This window comes from Cololabis saira, chromosome 11, assembly GCF_033807715.1.
Source record: "Cololabis saira isolate AMF1-May2022 chromosome 11, fColSai1.1, whole genome shotgun sequence".
Lineage (NCBI taxonomy): Eukaryota > Metazoa > Chordata > Actinopteri > Beloniformes > Belonidae > Cololabis > Cololabis saira.
This window is the reverse complement of record NC_084597.1, coordinates 14,161,071-14,181,381: the sequence shown is the minus strand read 5'-3', so window position 1 is coordinate 14,181,381 and position 20,311 is coordinate 14,161,071. Positions and strand designations below refer to the sequence as shown.

General features: G+C 39.6%; 1 protein-coding gene across 1 annotated transcript in view; it reads left to right on the top strand.

Moving 5' to 3' along the window:
- Positions 1 to 909: 909 nt before the first annotated feature.
- The window catches only part of lamc3 (laminin, gamma 3), a 265,101-nt gene continuing 245,699 nt past the window's right edge, over positions 910 to 20,311 (top strand). Inside the window, exons 1-2 of the mRNA XM_061733782.1 lie at positions 910 to 1,456; positions 18,842 to 19,146. Coding sequence (XP_061589766.1) covers positions 1,072 to 1,456; positions 18,842 to 19,146 — 690 coding nt within the window. The 5' untranslated portion in view covers positions 910 to 1,071. The remainder of the gene's footprint in view (positions 1,457 to 18,841; positions 19,147 to 20,311) is intronic.

Genomic DNA, 20,311 nt, shown 5'->3' with positions numbered 1-20,311 from the left:
TCTTAAGTGCAATAATTTGGAATATGTGTGTGTTTGGATTTTCTTGGATATTAAACTGTGCACAGAGTAGGTTCATCTGCTGGCCTTAATGGTATTAGCTGGATTTCTGCTAGGCAACAAACGCACCAGTCCATTCCATTCATAGGTATCTAGACAGATTTTAACGTTTGTCCCTCTGATACAAGTTTTTCTGATGTTTTCTTTGAATATTGGTTACTGTCGCATAGCTTCTCCAACTAGAATTCCTTAAAAATGTTACAGAATGATGAATAGATAAAGAAGAACCCCAGCTAGTTTGATTTCAAGGAATATTCAAAGTACTTCTCCCGTTTGTGATGGCAATGTCTTAAGTAGTGGTCGCTGAAAGGCAATGATGCACTTTCACGTCTATTTTCATAAATAAATTCGACATTCATGTCACAGAAGTCTCCTAAGTAACACTACTTTGGAGATAATCCATGTCTGATGAAATATTCCAGACAGTTTAAGCATGTCTACTCTTCCACTCTGAGTCATTTCATTCAGTATTTACAAGTATATCTTGCTGTGGGCCCAAATACCCAGTGTATTTTTAATGCTTAAGATCTTGTGATCCTGTAAGTGGTAAATACAGGCACTTTGTAACACACTATCTCAAAGTCTAGAGGTATAATGATCCAACTTCTTGTAATATTTGAAAGGATTTGTGACAAAATGTGCTTTCTGTGGAGATTCAATCTTTTTTTTTTAAACTTTTGTCTGCACAACAGTTGTAGGTAATAGTGGTGTAGTGTTTATTTTGACCACCAGATGGAGAAGTTTAAAGGGTGTTTTGAACCTCCAGCCCCCACCCTAAAGTGAGGAGTTCCTGCATAAACTTCATTCCACTCCACAGAGGGGGAACATATGTTGGAGACCCAGCAGAGACAGAGCAGAGGGAGTAGACAAAGAAGCTTTTGGACTGGACTAATTTTCTGCTGCTGGATTTGATCTTTTTTTCATACAACCTTTGGGTCCTTATGAGTTTGCATCTTCAAGCTTCATTGAATGAAGGTGAAAGTTTGAGCGTGAAGAGTAAATGGTATTATAACGATGGATACATCATTTAGTGTGAACTTTGCAGTGGCCCTTGTACTTTTTCATCATCTGCACTTCCACCTTCCTGTGTGGGCTGCAATGGACTCCTGCTACAATGAGGAGGGAGATCCCAGTCGTTGCATGCCCAAGTTTGAGAATGTTGCCTTCAATCGAACTGTGGTGGCATCAAATGTGTGTGGTTCCCCACCTGAGGACTACTGCATGCAGACTGGGTCAACTCGCTCATGCCACTACTGTGACGCCTTGAATTCAGACCTGAGCCACAATCCCAGCCTTCTCACAGACTTCCACAGGAACGAGGAACCCACGTGGTGGCAGAGTCAGTCCATGTACTTTGGCATCCAGTACCCCAGTTCTGTCAACCTCACCCTTCACCTTGGTAAGAGCAGCAACACAATCTGCTTTCAATTTGACTCCCGAATTCTTAGGTGAGACCCTCCTCAGGCTGCATTGCTTGTGGTCAGACAAGGCAATCTAAATCAAGAGTGTTAGAGCTCAGCTCTGGTCAGTAAAGTTGAGTGGAATGCCCAATTCGAGTGAAAGTGCTTGAGTGCTTTTTAAGTGTATTGCAAATGTTGTGTTCATGGAAGAAAATCTGGAGTCTGCAGATGGAATCTCAGAGCAAAACCATGTTAATTTTCCTCACACAAGCAGAGTATAATACGTCATAAATTTAATTTTTTCCTCTTCTTTGCAGCAAGTATCCTGATGCAATGTTTTATGTCATGCAATTCCATGAGGGAAAGGGGATGTAAATTTAAAACAGATGCTTTGAAGTACACATGATTTGCATTATTCAGTCTAGACTCAATTGGAAAGTGCACTTTAGTTTTTATATGTGAGTAAGACTTGGAGTATTTGTCACAAAGGCATGCATGTGAACTTAGACCACAAGGAAGGCATCTGAAGATTGACAGAAACTAAATGACAGTCCAGAACTGGCCATTTTTAGTTGCAAAAGTCAACAAATTGCAGTCAAAAGTATGATTTTGGTTTTGTTTTTATATGATTTGGAGCAGAGCAGAACATAAAACAGCAAAGTACTAAACGAGACTTGATATGGATTTGGGCCAAAATTTGTTTACGAATCAACTACTATATATGCAACCAATATAACGTGCTTCCAACACTTTTGCGGCAAATTATTACTGGTTTGACTCCTCTGCATCATGTTAAATTTTAAAATTTCCTTCTGAGTCTGACTGAAATATGGTGATAGTAAGAGGAGTGTGACAAAGCAATGGCAGCCAGGCATTTCCATAAATTGATTTTGGAAGTCAGAGGGAATACTTGTAAGGGAAGTGAATGTTATTAAGCTTCCACAACCATAGACGTGGTCAACCAAGTTCAGGGCCACTTGAAATTACGTTAAATTTCCTATCCCGTTTAAGGAAAATTCTCACCGCAGTTGTGAAAAAAACTCAAAACAATGGATCCTTGGCTAATTTTAGTCTTGTTGGAGATAACATCTGTTTTCTATGTTGATATATAATTTCTCTGTTTAAGTAACAACTTGTCTGGGATGCATTAGTTTAAACAAGAAACATATTTAGCAACTCAGAAAACATAAAAGGAGGGGTATAAATTATCTGGTTCAGCTATGGATTACATAAGGGTTTAGGCTGTAACAATGCATAAAGATAAGAATTTGGCATTAATGTATACGATGATCTTAAAATATGTGAAATAAGTGTACAATTATGCTTTGGGATGTTTGGCTGGGTTATTTTTAGCCATAGTTACGTGAAAGATTTATTTTAAGGATGGATAGCTATTTTTTCTTCTTTTTTTTTTAAAAGATTGTCTCAGTCATGTACTTATTTACTTTAAAGGCACTTTTTGAGCACATGGGGGCATAAAAAACTGCTGTGATAAAAGAGCCACTGATAATACTGTGCAAAACAGTGAAGATGGGTTTACACATCTTGTAATACCGTTTTCTTCCCAATTAGAGATGTGCTTATAGTGAACTTTCATGTTTGAGCTGAGCGCTCGTACACTGCCCCTGTGTGATCAAAAATGATATTCAGTTCAATGATATGCAATAATAGTTTATTAACTGAAGGTAAATCTGGTAAATATAAATAAATAAACTATCTTGAGCCAGTAACATTACTAGCTGATAACCACGCTATGCAAATGGGCTAGTATCAGACAATAACTCAACCCACTCTCACTTAATTGTGGTAAAACAAAAACATTAAAAAGAACATATACACATACATCACCACCACCACACGCACAGATATAATTTAAGTTATTTCTTTTATATATTAAGTATTAAGTGCATTTAAAATTTGTGTAAAAAGACTGGAACTATTAAGGAAAACAGAATCAGCACTCTATTTAATCTGCGGTTCCTCCGTGTCTATTATTTCACAGGCACTTTATTTGAACCAAGGAGCAGACCCCTGTGACCATACCAGGGATAAAGCGGGTATAGATAATGGATGGATGGATGGATGGATGGATGGATGGATGGATGGATGGACATTCAAGGAGCAATCCTTGTTTGATCAGTTCCAAGAAAATAGTTTGAATTTGAAAGTTAATTTAAACATTTATTCTTCTGGGTGACTTCCGTATCTCCACCACATGTCATGAAATTTGTCCTGGCAGTATTTACCCAGTCTTTCCACCAGACAGTCAAGCAAGCAAACAAACAAATTCACAGACAACAAAATAGCACTGAAAAACATAGCTCCACCTTGGCTGTGTCTTGGTTGAGGAATCAATAGAAGCTTATGGCAGCCTCCCTTCCATGGTCAGGTACCATTCAAAATAAATGTAAAAAAAAAAAGTCAGATTTACCTGCAAAACCAACAACGGTTCTGAGCACTAACTTGGCCTCACCTTACAGTAAAACAACTGTGAAAAGATCAAAAATTACCTTAAGAGAACTCGTACAGTAATCCCTAGTTTTTCGAGGGGGTTACGTTCCAAAAAGAACCTGTGATAGGTAAAATCTGTGAAGTAGTAACCTTTATTTTTTTTTACAATTATTATACAAGGCTTCAAATTGCAGAGATCAGCACCGCCCCACCGCGACCCGAGTAATTGGATTTGAACGGAAGAAAATGCGCGTATGTCACTCCTCTTCTGACGGTGCCGCTGCATCCTGACTCCGCTCTGTAACGTCTTTGTCTTCTAAAGCCCGTGATGCAGGTTTGTTTTTTCGAGAGAAGAAGATAGTTATGGGTAGCTGTCGCTCTTTTTTCTTCTGGGCAAAAAGATTCTTGTAAACCGACATGCCACCATTGATTATATTTGAGAACTGTAATGAACGCTAATACGCGCCGAGCTCTCAACTCAGAGCAGCTGTCTCGAGTTTTCGACCAATTAGCCAATCTGAAAATAGAAATTTTTTGTTGACGGCTAAGGGTTATCGTACATTTGTTGTTATCGAGGTAAAACTGCCTAATTTATCGTGATATTGATTTGAGGTCATATCGCCCAGCCCTAAGAGACACTTTCATATTCCTGGATTCACTTTCCTAAGGGAAGAACAAAAAGAAGGAACAAAACCGGGCCCAAAACGAAGCCCTCGGGTATTCCGCACAGCAAGTATGCGTTTTCAGACTGTATCTGGTTTGCAAGGACACTAAAACTCAACCTTATAAGTAAGAAGCAAACCACGCTAGAACAGGACCTGACATTTTGACCAGGTCACACAGTCTTATTAACAAGAGCTGATGATCAACAGTATCAAATACTGAACACAGATCTAAGAAGAGTAGGACAGTGCAATTCCCAGAGACTGCAGACATAAGAGCTGTTTCAGTAGAATGATGCTTTCGGAAACCAGACTTAAAAATGTCAAAAACATCAAACTTCTCTAAAGGGGGAAACCAGTTGTTCATAGACCACCTGTCAGACCACCTTCTCTAAAATTTTGGAGAGAAATTAAATTTTTTCAATTGACCGTACATTTTTGGGATCTGCTGGATCCAGATTTGTTTTTTAACCTCTTCCCACACTTGTAAAAGTTGCCAAAAACGCCTATCCAAGGCGTACCTAAAGTAAATTGAAAGCTATTCTTGAACCGTTTAAAGTACATGGATGGTTCTGGTCTCTTTTGAAAGGTAACACTCTGAAGTTTTTTCTCCAACTGTCAGAATCATTGTAACTGCTACTATAATTGAATAATCTAACTTTGAACACACTGAAATAGAAGGTTTTTATTTCAGCCAGAAATTATTTTCGTAATCAGATGTCTGCAGATGAGTGAATCTGTTACTTATTAGCTGGAAAACACAATGGGACCAAAGCCTGAAGCCTTATCTAGTGCAAAATCAAATTTGATAAAAATAGCACAGAAAATTAGTATTTTACACTTGTTTTTGTCAGACTATGTCTAGGCGTTTCCAAAAATGGCCATTGGGAGACGCTCAGTTTTGCTCACTGAAAGTTTTCAGACTGCGCTCAGCGCTCATGCTGCGGGTTTTTATACAGACCCCGTGGTGTCATACGTCGTTGTATTCAGGATCTCATTGGCTATAGAATGTGCCTGTCATCAGCATGATTGGCTGCAATTGGCTCATTTTTTTCATGACAAAAAGGGGGCATGAGCCTATTTCCAACACAGACGGTCATTGGCTGTTGATGGCTGTGGACGGCCAGAGGAATGGTCTGATTGGTCCAAATCGGTGTCAATCAATAGGACACGACCCCGACTCCATCTTGAGAAAATAATTTCTATAGGAAAGCCCCGAAAACAAGAATTACAGTGAATTAAATTTGGAAATGTGGTAAATGGAGCGGCTAATTTCTAATGATGCAGCGGCTGTTTGTGGCTATTTACAGTTATAATGATGTATTTTGGACTAAATACTGTACTGGATTGGATATACTGAACCTTCCTGAATGTAACAAGACCGTTTTTGTGGGAATATTTTTCAACATATGATTTCTATGAAGATGAATAGGTGAGTTGCATCATTTGCACAAATCTTTGTTTGTTTGTTTGTGGTGTCGATATGTACCAGCTGCTTTGATTATATCCTGAAATGGTTTATATGAATGGAATCACAAGAGTCTTAGCTTTCCAAAGGTATATCGCATGAGTATCTCACTTAACATATGAACTGTGTAAATGACCTAGTTATGTAAATTAGGTCAAATCGGCCCGAGGGCCCACTGCATGAGGTTAAAGGAGAGGTTCCACAAAAGCATGTTTAAATTAACTGGGAAAAACACCAGTTGAAAGCAAGAGATTAATCCGCTTGGTAACTCACAGGCCAATAACATCAAATACTTTCAAAAAGAGTCTACAAGGTAGAGTAATCTGCCCTGGGTTCACAGTGGTTTTAACCCTGAAGCAAAATGAGAACCAGACCTCACTGTCAGGATTGAAGCCTAAAACACTGAATGGAATTATTCATGATTCATGGTCAGATTTTCTTGTCTACTATAACAAAGTGTGAAGAAATGGAATGACCCTAAAACAGGGCCAACAGGCCATACAGGAGCAGATGGTGAGTATTTCAAACAAAGGTAGGCAATGAGCAGGCGAAAGAAAGGAAAAATAGAGATTATATGAAAACATAACAAAGTAAAAGAAAACCTGAAAAACATAAAGGGAGAAAAATCTAAACCAGAGACATCAGGAATAACAGAGTATGGACTGAAAAGTTCAAAGATGACCTGAAAACTTAGAGGTCAACAGGAGGCAGAATTATAATCATCTGATTGAACACAGGTGTGGACGGACACAGGAAGGAAACCCCATAAAGACTGGTTTCAGACCAACACAGGTGCATGGGAGCAGATAAAACTGAAAAATAAAACACGATGCACCAAATAGAAACCTAAAACCGTGACCAAACTCCTACAAACATTTATACTTTTTAAAACATTGGTATTTTGAATTAGAAGTTGTTGTTTTTTTTTAATAAAAGTTAAGTCAGCGATACTTTTATTTTCTTCATTACCATAAACAAAACAAGACCTTCCTTCCTTCCTTCCTGGTGCCCATCTTGCTGTGTTAAAAATAAACTGATTTGAAGTATTTTGAAGTATTGAGTCAAATATGGATGAACCCCGTCATGAGTGTTTTATACATAACAGGGTTGGGTCATGGGTTTGACCATGTCAATAGGATTGGGTGTTCTAAAACCAAAATAAACCACCAAAAGTAAACTTGGAAAAAAAAGGGTGGGTTAAAATGAGCCAATTGTAGAGGTAATGCAAGCGGAAGTGGTTTTAAAGGAAAGAACATTTGTTGCTAAACAAGTGACATGGGTTAGAAAATATTTCAGTTTTGTTTGCATCAGTAAATTCAACCATGGAGTGAAGGGGGAAATTAAAGAAAAAGAACCCCCCCCCCCTCGAAAAACTGACAAAACACCTGGAAAAACAGAAATTGAAAAGATAATCAGCAATATTATAAGGCTAATTTTTAAAAGGTCTTTTTTTCCTTCTTAATTGGAAACTATAAAACCAAAAACATTTAAATCTGGAGATCTATAGTTCACATACAGGGACCACTGAAATTATACAGGAACCATATGGTTTCATATTACTTACTCTGGGGGACTTTTCAAATGTTAGCATAGTTGTCTGAGATTTAAATTTTAACATTTAATAGAATACAACATTGCTTATTTACTGTCAACCCCAGAGTTTGCAAAGAGGGTAAATACCACTCTCTTCTCTGTGCATCCAATAACCCAGAATGATAAAGCCTGTGCTAGCCTAGCTTAGCATCATCGCTGGAAGTATATTTGTGACTTGTACAAGTCACAAACCTTAGAAATAACTATGAAATATCATGCCATCGTATAAATAGATACATATTAGGTACTATATTTTGGAGAAGCACTGCTACCAAAGTGCATCAATATCCTGCAGTGCTACTGTTTTCCGGTAACGTGCAATGAGCTAGATGAATGAGTCAGTGAAGTCTATCAGCAGAAAGCCAGTAAACAGTTTACAATCAGCTTCCAAAACCTGTAGTTTTTCCTCAGTGTATGCTGGTTCGGAAAGATATGGCTCTGGATCGTTAAATGCACACTAACAAAGTTGGCCATACTTACCAGCACTGTTAAAGGAGGTTACAACTGCACCGTTGGGCTACCTGGGCACGATCGCTGCATCTTATTTAGGATAGTTGTTCTTACAAGCAGTGAATGCAGAAGACATGTAATTGGAACATTCTGGAGTTGTGTTTAAGTCTCCCACTTGGGCTAGGTGCAGCAGTGACTATGCTAAGCAAAACTAGCAGGCACTAGAATAATGGTTACGCTTTTTATCAAAGTGCGAGACTGACGGCAAACATGTTTATTTCCCAAATTTTGCCAAATCTGTTTTAAACATATTATGCATCTTAAAATTAGATAAATATGATTTTCTCCCGCTGATGTGATGGCGCTCACAGAAGTGTTACTATTGATGGTTATTATCCTGAGTATAAAAGTATAAAGGTTGGTGGTATTTTAATTTTTTTCAGTAAAAGGTTTTAAGAATCAAGTGGTTGTAGTTGGTCTTTGACTAATACGACTTCTGATGAAGGCACGACGTGAAACTGTTTACACTGTATTATTTATTTAAAAAAAAAAATCACGTGAGCAATACTAAGTGCCCCCCTGATTTCATAGCTTGTGCTGTAGATCCACCTCATTAACTTGAAGCAGGCCTCCCCTCTATGACTTTGTCAGTCTTTCACATCAGTGACTATAAACCAGAGTAATAGTTGTCATGCCCATGGTTGTGGGAGAGCCATCAAACGTTGTATTTGTAAAACTTGAGCAATCGAGTTCACAATGTTGAACAGTTCTGTGGAGTGGAGTGACAGCTCTCTGTAGGTGATGTTATATGATCAATTTGAACCCCTGCTGTTTGGGAACTACTGAACAATATTGAATAAGGTTTGGAATCCCTGTAATTATGTCCTCTGTGTATAAACAGTGTGCGTGTGCGTGTGTGCGTGTGCGTGTGCGTGTGTGTGTGTGTGTGTGTGTGTGTGTCAGGAATGGCTGATTCTGCGTAAACCTCTCCTCCTCTGCAGAGGGAGTGGGGGTGTTCACTGTCAAAAAATGAAAATAAATAAATAAATAAACTACATCAAAGGACCAAGACACAGGAACAAAATTTTGACATGAAGTTGAAAATGCCACATCTCTTACCACAGACAAAAACTTATACCACATGGTTTTAAAGCAGGAAGTGTTTACATCAAAAGGAGTGTATTGATTTCCAAATGTGTCTGGCTGTGTTTTGAGGCTTGGTTGTTTATATTCTCCAGCTAGTTCTTTTCCTGAAAAGAGCTTACATCGCTGCTACAAGGCTAAGCTCTGCCTTGTCTGGAAGGTTTGTTATTCTTCAGAAAATCCTAGCACAAATATGTGTGTCTCCCCCAGACTAAATTGACCTTTGCTCCTACTGAGCATGTGTTTTGCTGTACCCAGTGCCTTTTGTGTTTCTGTCTTAACCCTCTATCCCTCAATGGATGATTGCGTTTTCGTAACACATAATGTCACGTCACTGAATAACCCTAAAGTATGTATGTGTGACATCTCTTCAGCACATATGAAAGCCCCAGGCCCATCTGGGCTGCTAGTGGGGGGTGCCGTCATCATGACTGTTTTCCCCCGCCTGTCCAAACAAAACAAGCTCTCTCTGAAGGGAATATAGGCAAATGCTGGGATGATAAACACAGCAGCAGGATGCAGGGACACACATTGCAGCCAGGTCAGTGTGGTTCTGTGGAAGGGGAGAGGGAAACGCTCGAGTTGAGCTGCTTCATGTGGAGTAAACAAAACATAATGAGGAAGAGCGGGGGAAGGGGGACCCCCCCCCCCTAGAAAATGCTGGTTTATTGGTAAGAAATTGGGGTCAGGTTTTTCCCACAAAGATTTGGTGCGAAAGACAGACACATACACAAATTCTATCAGCACGCATTGATGTCTGCAGCTGGTTCTCATTCAGTGCCGTCAATGAAAAGCAACATCCTGCCTCTGATGTAAAATAGAGATAAAAGTCTGCCACAGTTCGTAAAGTGCTTTGAAAGCCAGATTATTGGCTCACATTTTAAGCATTCTCCTCTGTGAGTGAATAAGAATTAGTTTTAAGATGTGAACGTATTGCACAATTTTAAGATAAATCTGCCCATCTTTTTTGTTTTGTCTCTCTTATACACAAAACTCTCAGCTCACTGAGTAGACAGTCAATAAATGTACAGTACTAGTGGGGTGTTTAGTCTCAGTCTGAGTGGACAGGAGCAGCTGTGTTAGGTTAACATGGTGACTCAAACAGGTCAGGCTATGACTGCATCTTTCAACCCTTTTTTTTGTTTTGTTTTCTAAATGTTTTCTGTTTCTGTCTGGCTTCCGTAACTTCGATCCCCTCTGATATTGCCATATATGCTGATGAATGCCCACTAATGTGCATGCATCAACTAATGATAACACTAAAAATTGTGGTCCATGGGCACGATTCATGAGTCATTAAACATTAACGATAGAAACCTACAAATATCCTTTGCAATTAGTCTGCATTTCATCACAGAGGAAATCCAGCACATATTCCATCTTTTGAATGTTTTATGTTTGTCGCCTCAGCAGGGCTGAGTTTACCTCATGCAGGGAATAAATGAAAGTTAAATGATCTTAGGACTCCTAGAAGGAAGATATCATTAAAAGATGCCTGGCTCTGTCTTGGCAGAGTGAAGCAACAGATGCTATCATGGCTGTATCAGTGCATCACATTTATCTCTGAATGTGCTGAGCTTAGCCTCTAAAGATGGAAATGAAATTATTAAAGAAGCCGTTGAATCTCAGTATGGCCCGAGCTTGTGTCTTCCCAGTCGATATCCTGTCAAGTTGGAAGACAGGTTTTCAGTGTGTGTTCTTGTTCATTAAAACTTTCTGAAAGTCTCCTTTATACTCCTAAGACCTGGTGCATTTTTTTTTCTTGTTGCTTTAGTCCTCCATTAAGAGATTAAATATTACGAAATACAGTAGATAATAAAACATGTGATATCCATCTAAGATAAGAAATCATCGGCCTAAGTTGTCACTGTTCATAACTAAACAATGACAACAGCTTTGCTCTTACCTCTTCAATATACAGTAGTTGTTCCTGCAGAAGGTAATTTAAGTAAGTAAATGAACCCATTATAGCTTTATTTGGTAGATTTATCCTCAAACTTATAATACACCTTCAAAAACTACCTTGCACTTCTTCATTTACCATGCAAAAGAAATTGCAGCACAATTTAGTTGGATCAATTACTCCCATAACACCAACGTAAATGGAAATCTAGGGATTTCATCCACCAGGTACTGAGATGGTGCACTCATATACATTTTACAGGTTCAAAAGAATTCTTGTTTTTTTTAGGGGGAATACAATCAATGAAGAGCTATTTTATGTCCTGCCTCTGTTATCTCTATCCATGCTCTTAGAGACTACACTAATATAACCATTTCAGCCCTTTAGCTCATGTGGAGCCTGTGGATAAATTGTGGTCCCAAGTGACATTCAGCGTTGCCCACTAATGCAGCACGAAATGTATGTACGATATGTATCACTCAGTTATTTACTGCGGTGCAGGATCGGGGATCTGGGGTGTGTTTTCTCTCAAGGCATCACATTCAGATTGAATGCAGTGTGAGCTGTGCTGGCTGTGGGGGTTGGCTGCAGCACAGAAGAGAATGGAGCTTTGGCGCAAATTGCGTCTGTTGGGTGCCAGTTGCTAAGTGACCACAAAACTTTCCATGAACGGATTAGTAGATGTTAGCTTGTATTTCAAATTGCAGGGATGGATATCTGTTGTAATCAAAAAAAGCTCTGGCGTATTGATAAGGAGCAATTAATCTCCAGCACTTCCTCATCCATAAAATCATCATGCTACCATGCTCAGTAATCGGACCAATCATTTGTATGAACACAGTGTTGGCTAAATGCGACAGTAATTTTTGATTTCACTGCCAACATGTTAAACAGTATATTCTGCTGTAAACTTCTGCCAGCATTTCTGGAGAGTTTTGGGCGGGGATCCACTGAATGAGCTTCTAGCCAAAGCTAACTTTGATTGACATACGGTGTGAATAATCCGTCAGCTTCACAGGCAACATGGCTTCACTGAGGGAAAAGAAAGATGGGCTTCAAAACCGCTCTGCAGTAACCTATAGGTAACCTGAGCTAATGCTGTGTCCATTGGTTTTTACAGTCCATGGTAGCTGCTACACACAAGAATAAACCATGCTTAAAGCAGCACAACGTAACTTTCAGCTTTTCTGAGTTTGGCGGCATCTTGTGGACAAAATCGGTAGTGTTTTACCAGAAAGAACACTACGTTTCCCATGAGCACCAGCGCGTACGGCCGGAAAACTCCTGTCCCGTCGCTGCATTTGTTTTGATGAGAGAACACGGGACGCTTTTCTGTTTCACCAAGTGAACAGAAAGAACGCAAAAAAAAGATGTTAAACTGCTGGAAAGGAACTGGAATTTACCGGGATACCTTAAACAAGGAAGCCAGGGAGCGGTATATGGAGAAAATAATGATTATTAACGGTCTGGATCCATATCCCTACTGAAGACCCATGTGTTTCAATAAATTTGTATAATAGTACAACATACAGTACATGTTTTGTATCCCTCTTACTTCTCTTTTCTTTTTTTTTGACTGCCATATTATGGTGAAGAATCTCCGAGGCGTGATTATTTTTGTTTTCCTCGTGAGATTATTTTTTTCCTCTGCAGCTACAAATAAGAGTTAATATTTTTTCCTCAACAAACTAGTTTTATCTGAAGATTGGGGTTAATTGCACCGCAGAGAGCTGGCCAGCAACTGGGTTTAGCTGGCGAAGTGGGGAATAAAACCCGTGTTTTGACCCGACCCGGTCTGTGTCAGTGTTTGTGGTTTAAGGCTGATTTATGGTTCTGCGTTAAATCGACGCAGAGCCTACGGCGTAGGGTACGCGGCGACACGCACCGTACGTTGCGCGTCGCCACGTACCCTACGCCGTAGGCTCTGCGTCGATTTAACGCAGAACCATAAATCGGGCTTTACTGTGTGTTTGGTCGTTACAGCCGCGATCCAAAGCGAGCCGACGACTCTTTCACTCTTTTACTCTGTTATATCAGATACTTGGCCTGCGTGGTTCTGCCTCCGAGCAGGAAACCGGTGAAAAGTTAAACCATTAGGATCTTTTCCCCACGTCTGTTATGTGGAGCTGCTGCAGCAGCAACGCAGCAACAGGTTCTGCGGAGCTGCGCTCCACGCCCCGCCCATTTTCGTCTCGACTGCGAATCGGGAAGGAGGGGGAAGTGACGTATGCCGTAAAGCAGTCAAAGTCGTAACGATTTGTAGTTTTTTAGTGTGGCAGGGTTCCTACCATGCTCCTCAAAGTTACATAGTGCCAGTGAAGGCGATACTGACCCCCTCAGACCATGCCAGAGGTGTCATTAAACCTGTTGGAAGTTGATGTACCATCACATTGACTCTGGAAATATGATATTAAGGTGGAAAAGTTACGTAGTGTCGCTTTAAGAAGAACAGTCTGAGGCTCACAAAAGTGCAGAGGTTTCGCACTGCTGGGTTAGCTGATCTTTTGAAAACTATTTTACTGTGAAAACAGAAAAAAATCTCATACTTTTTAAGGACACTTGTTCAACCCAAGATGTTGTAGATTTTTTTCATAATATGTCTTTAAATCTGTAATGGATAGTTCAGAAAATAAAGACTTTGCCAAAACCGGCTTCCGCTCTGTTGTTCTGTCAGGATATCTACAATTGGGAGTATCAAGATGTTATCACAATGGGCTGCACAAAAGTTGGACATTTCATAAGTTTGAGTGCAGGGATCAGGAACAACATGTGAGTTTTTGTGCTACAGTCAGCTTGTTGCACCACTGAGATGTTCATACACCACGTAACACAGAAATAAAAAGGTTCCAGAGCAGAGCTCAGCTCCCACTACATCCTACCTGAAAGACCTTTAGAGTATCACTTTCAGTTTCATTTGAAGATTCATGGGATTACTGTTAGGAAATGTTGTCTAGCTCTAACCGTCTTTCGTCCCAGACACACAAAGTACCTTTGTACCTTTGTAGTCATCTTTTGCAGCGACTGCATATCACTATGGAAGTATAACACACTTGAACAAGGACAGAGTGAGTGAGTAAGCGAAAAAAACAGGGGTAACAGAGGATCTTTGACCATGCCATAAAAGCTGCTTAACCTCCAGACATGTAGGGATGTAGCAACTCATAATGTAATAACGGCTCATAATGTAATAACTTAAATGTAATAAAAGTTCATAATGTAAAAATCGGCTCATAATGTAATAAAATCATGAGCGCATAACATAATAACGGCTTTGCGCATAATGTAATAATGTAATAACTTATTACATTATGAGCCTTACTGGCGCCGCTCATAATGTAATAACAGCTCATAATGTATTAATGGCTCATATTGTGAGAAAACAGCTGCATTATCATAATTATTACCTCTTAAAGGTGCAAATAAAGCAAACAGCATTGGTTTCAGCGCATTAGTAAAGTAAATGAGTGAAACCAAGTATTATTTAATAGTAATTGCATTCTCACATTTTATTATGTAAGATGTATAAAGTTGAGCCACTAGGTGGGACCCATGTTAGTTATTTTGGGCCTTTGCGAATACCATGCTAACTTCAACTGTCTGATTGTTGCAGGTAAGCAGTGCTATTTGTGAAATCCAAAGTTCAACTAGAAAATTTCAGGAAATTTTGATATGGGCATGCCCTACTGTCCATTCGACCCCTCTTGCTGCGTTGGCTTGGGGCTGTAGTGGTTGTGTTTAGGGTGGTTCTATGTCAGTTTGAGGTGTTTTCGGTTGCATTTCATTCATTCCTGTGCTCCCAATAGTTATTAATGGGACGCGCTCTTTGGCATCTAGCGTCCCCACGGTAACGCTTTTGACTGAGAAAAGTAATGTCCATTGAGGCACGATGGAGACGCATCTAACGATGTTTGGGTGAACGTTCCGGTTCAGGCTACGTTAACGGATAGGTTTTTTTTTCACCATAGTAAAAAAACTCATCCGAATGAATAGGGCCATTTGGCATGGATTTTGACATAAAATTTCCTTAAATCGCAGCTTCATGAAATTTGAATATATTGAAGTCCACAGCGTGCCAAGTTGGGAAACATTTGTACGATGTCTCTACGATGACCTGTTGCCTAGCAACAAGCGTCCAAAATCAAATGGAAATTAAAAAAAAAATTAAAGGTAAAGTTCTCAAAAACTGTAATAATTGGCATAATGAGGTTGTACGGTCCGTTAGTGCCAATCTGGCCGAGTGTTTGAAAGCTTGAACAATGTCTCTACGATAAAATTCGCCGAGCAATAAGCGTCCGAATTTTCGCCTTTTTTTTTTGCTTTTTGGCATCTAGCGTTACCACGGTAACACTTTTGACTGAGAAAAGTAATGCCCATCAAGGCACGATGGAGACGCATCTAACGATGTATGCCATGCTTGGGTACACATTCCGGTTCAGGCTACATTAACGGATAGGTTTTTTTTGTCACCATAGTAAAAAACCCCATCCGAATTAATGGGGCCACTTGGCATGGATTTTGACATAAAATTTCCTTAAATCGCAGCTTCATGAAATTTGAATATATTGAAGTCCACAGCGTGCCGAGTTGGGAAACATTTGTACGAATTCTCTACGATGACCTGTTGCCTAGCAACAAGCGTCCAAAATCAAACGGAAAAAAATAAATGAAATGAAAGGTCAATATCACAAAAACTGTAATAATTGGAAGAATGAGGTTGTACGGTCCTTTATTGCCAATCGGGCCGAGTGTTTGAAAGTTTTAACGATGTCTCTACGATAAAGTTCGACCGAGCAATAAGCGTCCGAATTTTCGCCTTTTTTTTGCTTTTTGGCATCTAGCGTTGCCACAATAACCCCTATTATTGAGAAAAGTAATGCCCATCGAGGCACGATGGATCCAACGATGTATGCCATGCATGGGTGCACGTTGCGGTTCGGGCTGTATTAACGGACGAAAAAAGTGTGCGGAATAAAAATAATAAGAAAAGGGAAAAGGGCGTTTTTTCGGGCGTGTTAATTTTTTGGGGATTTTTTTTTCCCACATCACAGCTGGGTCATGCTGTACACCCGCTGGTGCGCAGTGGGATTTTTGCGACTTTAGCTTGTTAGCAAAATGCAACATTGCTCTTTGGGCCATTCTGGACGATTGCAATATGGTCATGCCACTACATGGCATGCCCATAATTAATATCTTTGTTAAACCAAGCCATCCACCTTATGTTTTAGCTGGCAGCTGAAGTCTCATGTACTTTGTACAAACCCTGTGGAGAAAAAAAGAAAAGTAGCTAATCTACCACAGTCCCCAGTAAACCACACAAAAAATGAATGTTGATTTCATTCTTTATAGTGTTTTCCACTGAGCAAACACCTTATCATCAAGCAAGTTTCCTCTGCTCTATGTTTTCAATTGGTCATCTGTGGCTCTATCAACCAGCAACAGGTAGAGGTTCGTCAAGGACCTGTATCAGACTGTATAGGTGCATAACTATGGAGCCAAATCAAGGCCAAAAGTTTTGCTAATTTGAAAATAAAATTTGAACCTGAAAATTCTTTTTTACAGTTTCAATTTTATTTTTTTCAGTATCAGATCTTTTTTTCAGTTTCAAATCTTTTTATTTCAGTTTCAAATCTTTTTTCAGTTTCAAATCTTTTTTTTTCAGTTTCACATCTTTTTTTTCAGTTTCACTTCTTTTTTTTCAGTTTCAAATTTTTTTTTCAGGTTCAGACTTTTGGCCCCGATCTGGCGTGGGGGGCGTGGCATCAACTGTGAGGGGCGTGGCATCATGAGTGACAGCAGAACAGAGAAGACGGGGAACGTTCCTCAGTCATGTTGCCTTCAGGAAACGTAGGTTGCAGAAGTTATCAGTAGAAGTATGATTCAACACTGTATATACACCATATTCACGTGATTGGCAGTGGAAAAAACTGATATTAGTGACACATTTCTGTTTAAAAAGCTGTTTTAGACCGTACTTGGCAAAAATCGCAGTATAAAAGCAATAAACTATGCCGGACTGTACAGCTGTAACAGCCACACTTTAAAGTTTGACATTTCCCACTTCCACATACTACCAAGTACGGTCTAAAACAGCTTTTTAAACAGAAATGTGTCACTAATATCAGTTGTTTCCACTGCCAATCACGTGAATATAGTTTATAAACAGTGTTGAATCATACTTCTACTGATAACTTCTGCAACCTACGTTTCCTGAAGGCAACATGACTGAGGAACGTCCCCCGCCTTCTCTGTTCTGCTGTCACTCATGAAGCCACGCCCCTCTCAGTTGATGCCACGCCCCCCACGCCAGATCGGGGCCAAAAGTCTGAACCTGAAAAAAAAATGTGAAACTGAAAAAAAAAGAAGTGAAACTGAAAAAAAAAGATGTGAAACTGAAAAAAAAGACGTGAAACTGAAAAAAAAAGATTTGAAACTGGAAAAAAAGATTTGATACTGAAAAAAATAAAATTGAAACTGTAAAAAAAGAATTTTCCGGTTCAAATTTTATTTTCAAATTAGCAAAACTTTTGGCCTTGATTTGGCTCCATACATAACACGCTAAAATATAAGCAGATTACCTATTTGTTGAAAATAAACCAATATTTACATTAATCTAGTGATTCTAAAATTTATAAAAACAGGAATCAATTAATTTTGTTTCATTCACAGAAAAGGAACAATGAGACTGGACATAACAATTTTGGTCCTGTTCACACTGGCCCTTTGGGTTAGTAACGTTCAAGGCCATGGAAATCGAGTGATGGATGATGAGACATATGATGTCATTGTTAAAGCACTGAGAGGAGAATTTCACATTCCTGTAAAAGAAAGAACAAGGGTCCAATAGGGTACAATAGGGTTCAATAGGTGCCGTTCGGGCCGAATTGGTCAATCTGCCTGAATGTCAGTGATTGGACAGTCCTCACCTACTTCCTGCCTCCCATTTCTGAATTTGAAAGTACGGCTGGCTCCCGTACCGGAGGGGGTGTGTCGGAGGTGGGAGCATCATGAGAGCCAGAGCACAGGGGGGAAGGTGTGTGTGTGGGGAGAAGGTGCCTTTTAAAAAAAAAAACTCACATACCTGCATGCCCAGAAAGACTGCTGGGTGATGGAGCTTGTGCAGGTTGCAGTGTGCATTTTTTTTGACACAGCCCTGACATCAAAAACTCTCAGAAACCTTGTTTTAGGTTAAATCTCTCTGTGAGTCTTTGTGTTTATTTATGTGGCATAGCCCCTCACACTGGTCATGTTTTGTTTGATCAGTCCCTCGCATTTTGACAAGGCCGGCTGCCATCCTTCCCCACCTCAAACGCTGCATCAGACTATATCCCAAGCTCTGATTCTTTCTCTATGATTTTGTACCCGTTTGTTTGTTCTGTTCCGCATTTACTATGGCAATTTAAGACTTTTTGTGTCTTTTCCTTGTGACCTGGCTTTACATTGGGCCCAGTGATAATCGTGTTTGTTCTTCCACTCCTGGAGGTTTGATGTTAATATATCCTGCACACAGGCACAGGAAATGAAGTCCATCAAGCATTCTTCTAACACAATTATGTCAATTGTTTTTTTTTCCTTTCTCCTAGGGATTAAACTTTTACCCACAGTCTCTTATGTAACAGACCTCATCTGACCATATAACAGCAATACATCTACTGTAGTTTGATTACAAATTGTTTTAATGATTCCAGTCAAGGATAATCATATCTGTCTTCCACAGGAAAAGCCTTCGAGATAACCTATGTTCGACTGAAGTTCTACACCAGTCGGCCGGAGAGTTTTGCCATTTACAAGAGGACAAAAGAGGATGGGCCTTGGTTACCTTACCAATATTACAGCGCTTCTTGCAAAAAGACCTATGGGAAGGATGCTAAAGGTTATATCCGCCCTGGGGATGATGAAAGGACTGCCTTATGTACAGACGAGTTCAGCGATATCTCTCCACTCACTGGAGGAAATGTGGCTTTCTCCACCCTGGAAGGCCGGCCCAGTGCTTACAACTTTGACCAAAGCCTGGTGTTGCAGGTGAGCATGAATTTTATCAGAAGCGTAAATGTTAAATCTTTTCTGTTTTTCTTCAAATATTTATCTAGACTGGTTTAGATTATGTACCATTTCAGTGTTTTAAAATTATTTTTCCTTATATTTTTGCTTTTTAACAATTTCTTTGATTAGTAACTATGGCCACGGGAGAGATGCTTACATATAGGGGCAGGTGGTTGATTTTTTGCAGAATAGGATACCAAATCAAAAGGAGCTAAAGGAGAGATCTAGTTTTAGGGCTGGAGCAAAAATGATAGCAATTAGGAAGAAGTGTAAACCATATTTTTCTTTTTTCCATCCTAATGTTTGTTTACTGATAAGGGAAATGGACACAACAGGAATATCAGGAATGTAGTGATATGGGTTTCACTGAATCCTTGCTGTCGAGAGGAACATGTTCAGTTGTGCATTGCCTCTTTATCTACTTGCACACCATACAAGCAGACTGCAGATAGAGCAGTAGAAGTAAAAAAGGAGCGATTGAAGTTCTTGTTAGCAACAGACGTGTAGTGGATGCGTTGCTGTAAATGTGACGTTAGGTACCACAGACACTGACTCATTGGCTGTGAGCATTTGTTCGTGTGGGCTACCATAGGAACTCACCTGCATCATCAGCTCAATTGTTGCTAGGCACCAAACACAATAGTGCAATGCACTCATCACTCATCTGATCTCTCAAGATTTTACTCCACCCTTTCTCTAGGATACACTTATTACATTACATTATAAAATATTACAAATGTTATTTTGCATCAACCTCTTTTTCAGTATTTTATACATTTCCCAAGTCAGTTTGAAAACCTGCTGTTGAGCATTTTCACACAATTGAAAGTGCATGTAAACATTTAGCAGGCACTTTAATCCAAAGTGTCCTCCAATTAAAGAACAGCTTTCAGGTTTCAGTACAATAAGAAACTCTGGGACATGCATAAATGTAAGTGCAATTTCTCATTTTAAAAATGAATCAATTGCACATGCAAGTGTCAAAAGCTGCAGTTCTCTGAATGACAACTAGGAGCTGGTTCCAAAAGTGAGTCACTCTCCACTGACCCGATGTTAAAATGTGTCCTCCAAAATAAATATATATAGCCTGAAGCACTGCTCAATGGGGTTAGCAGGGACTGTCCAGGTTTGACTCTTGCTCTTT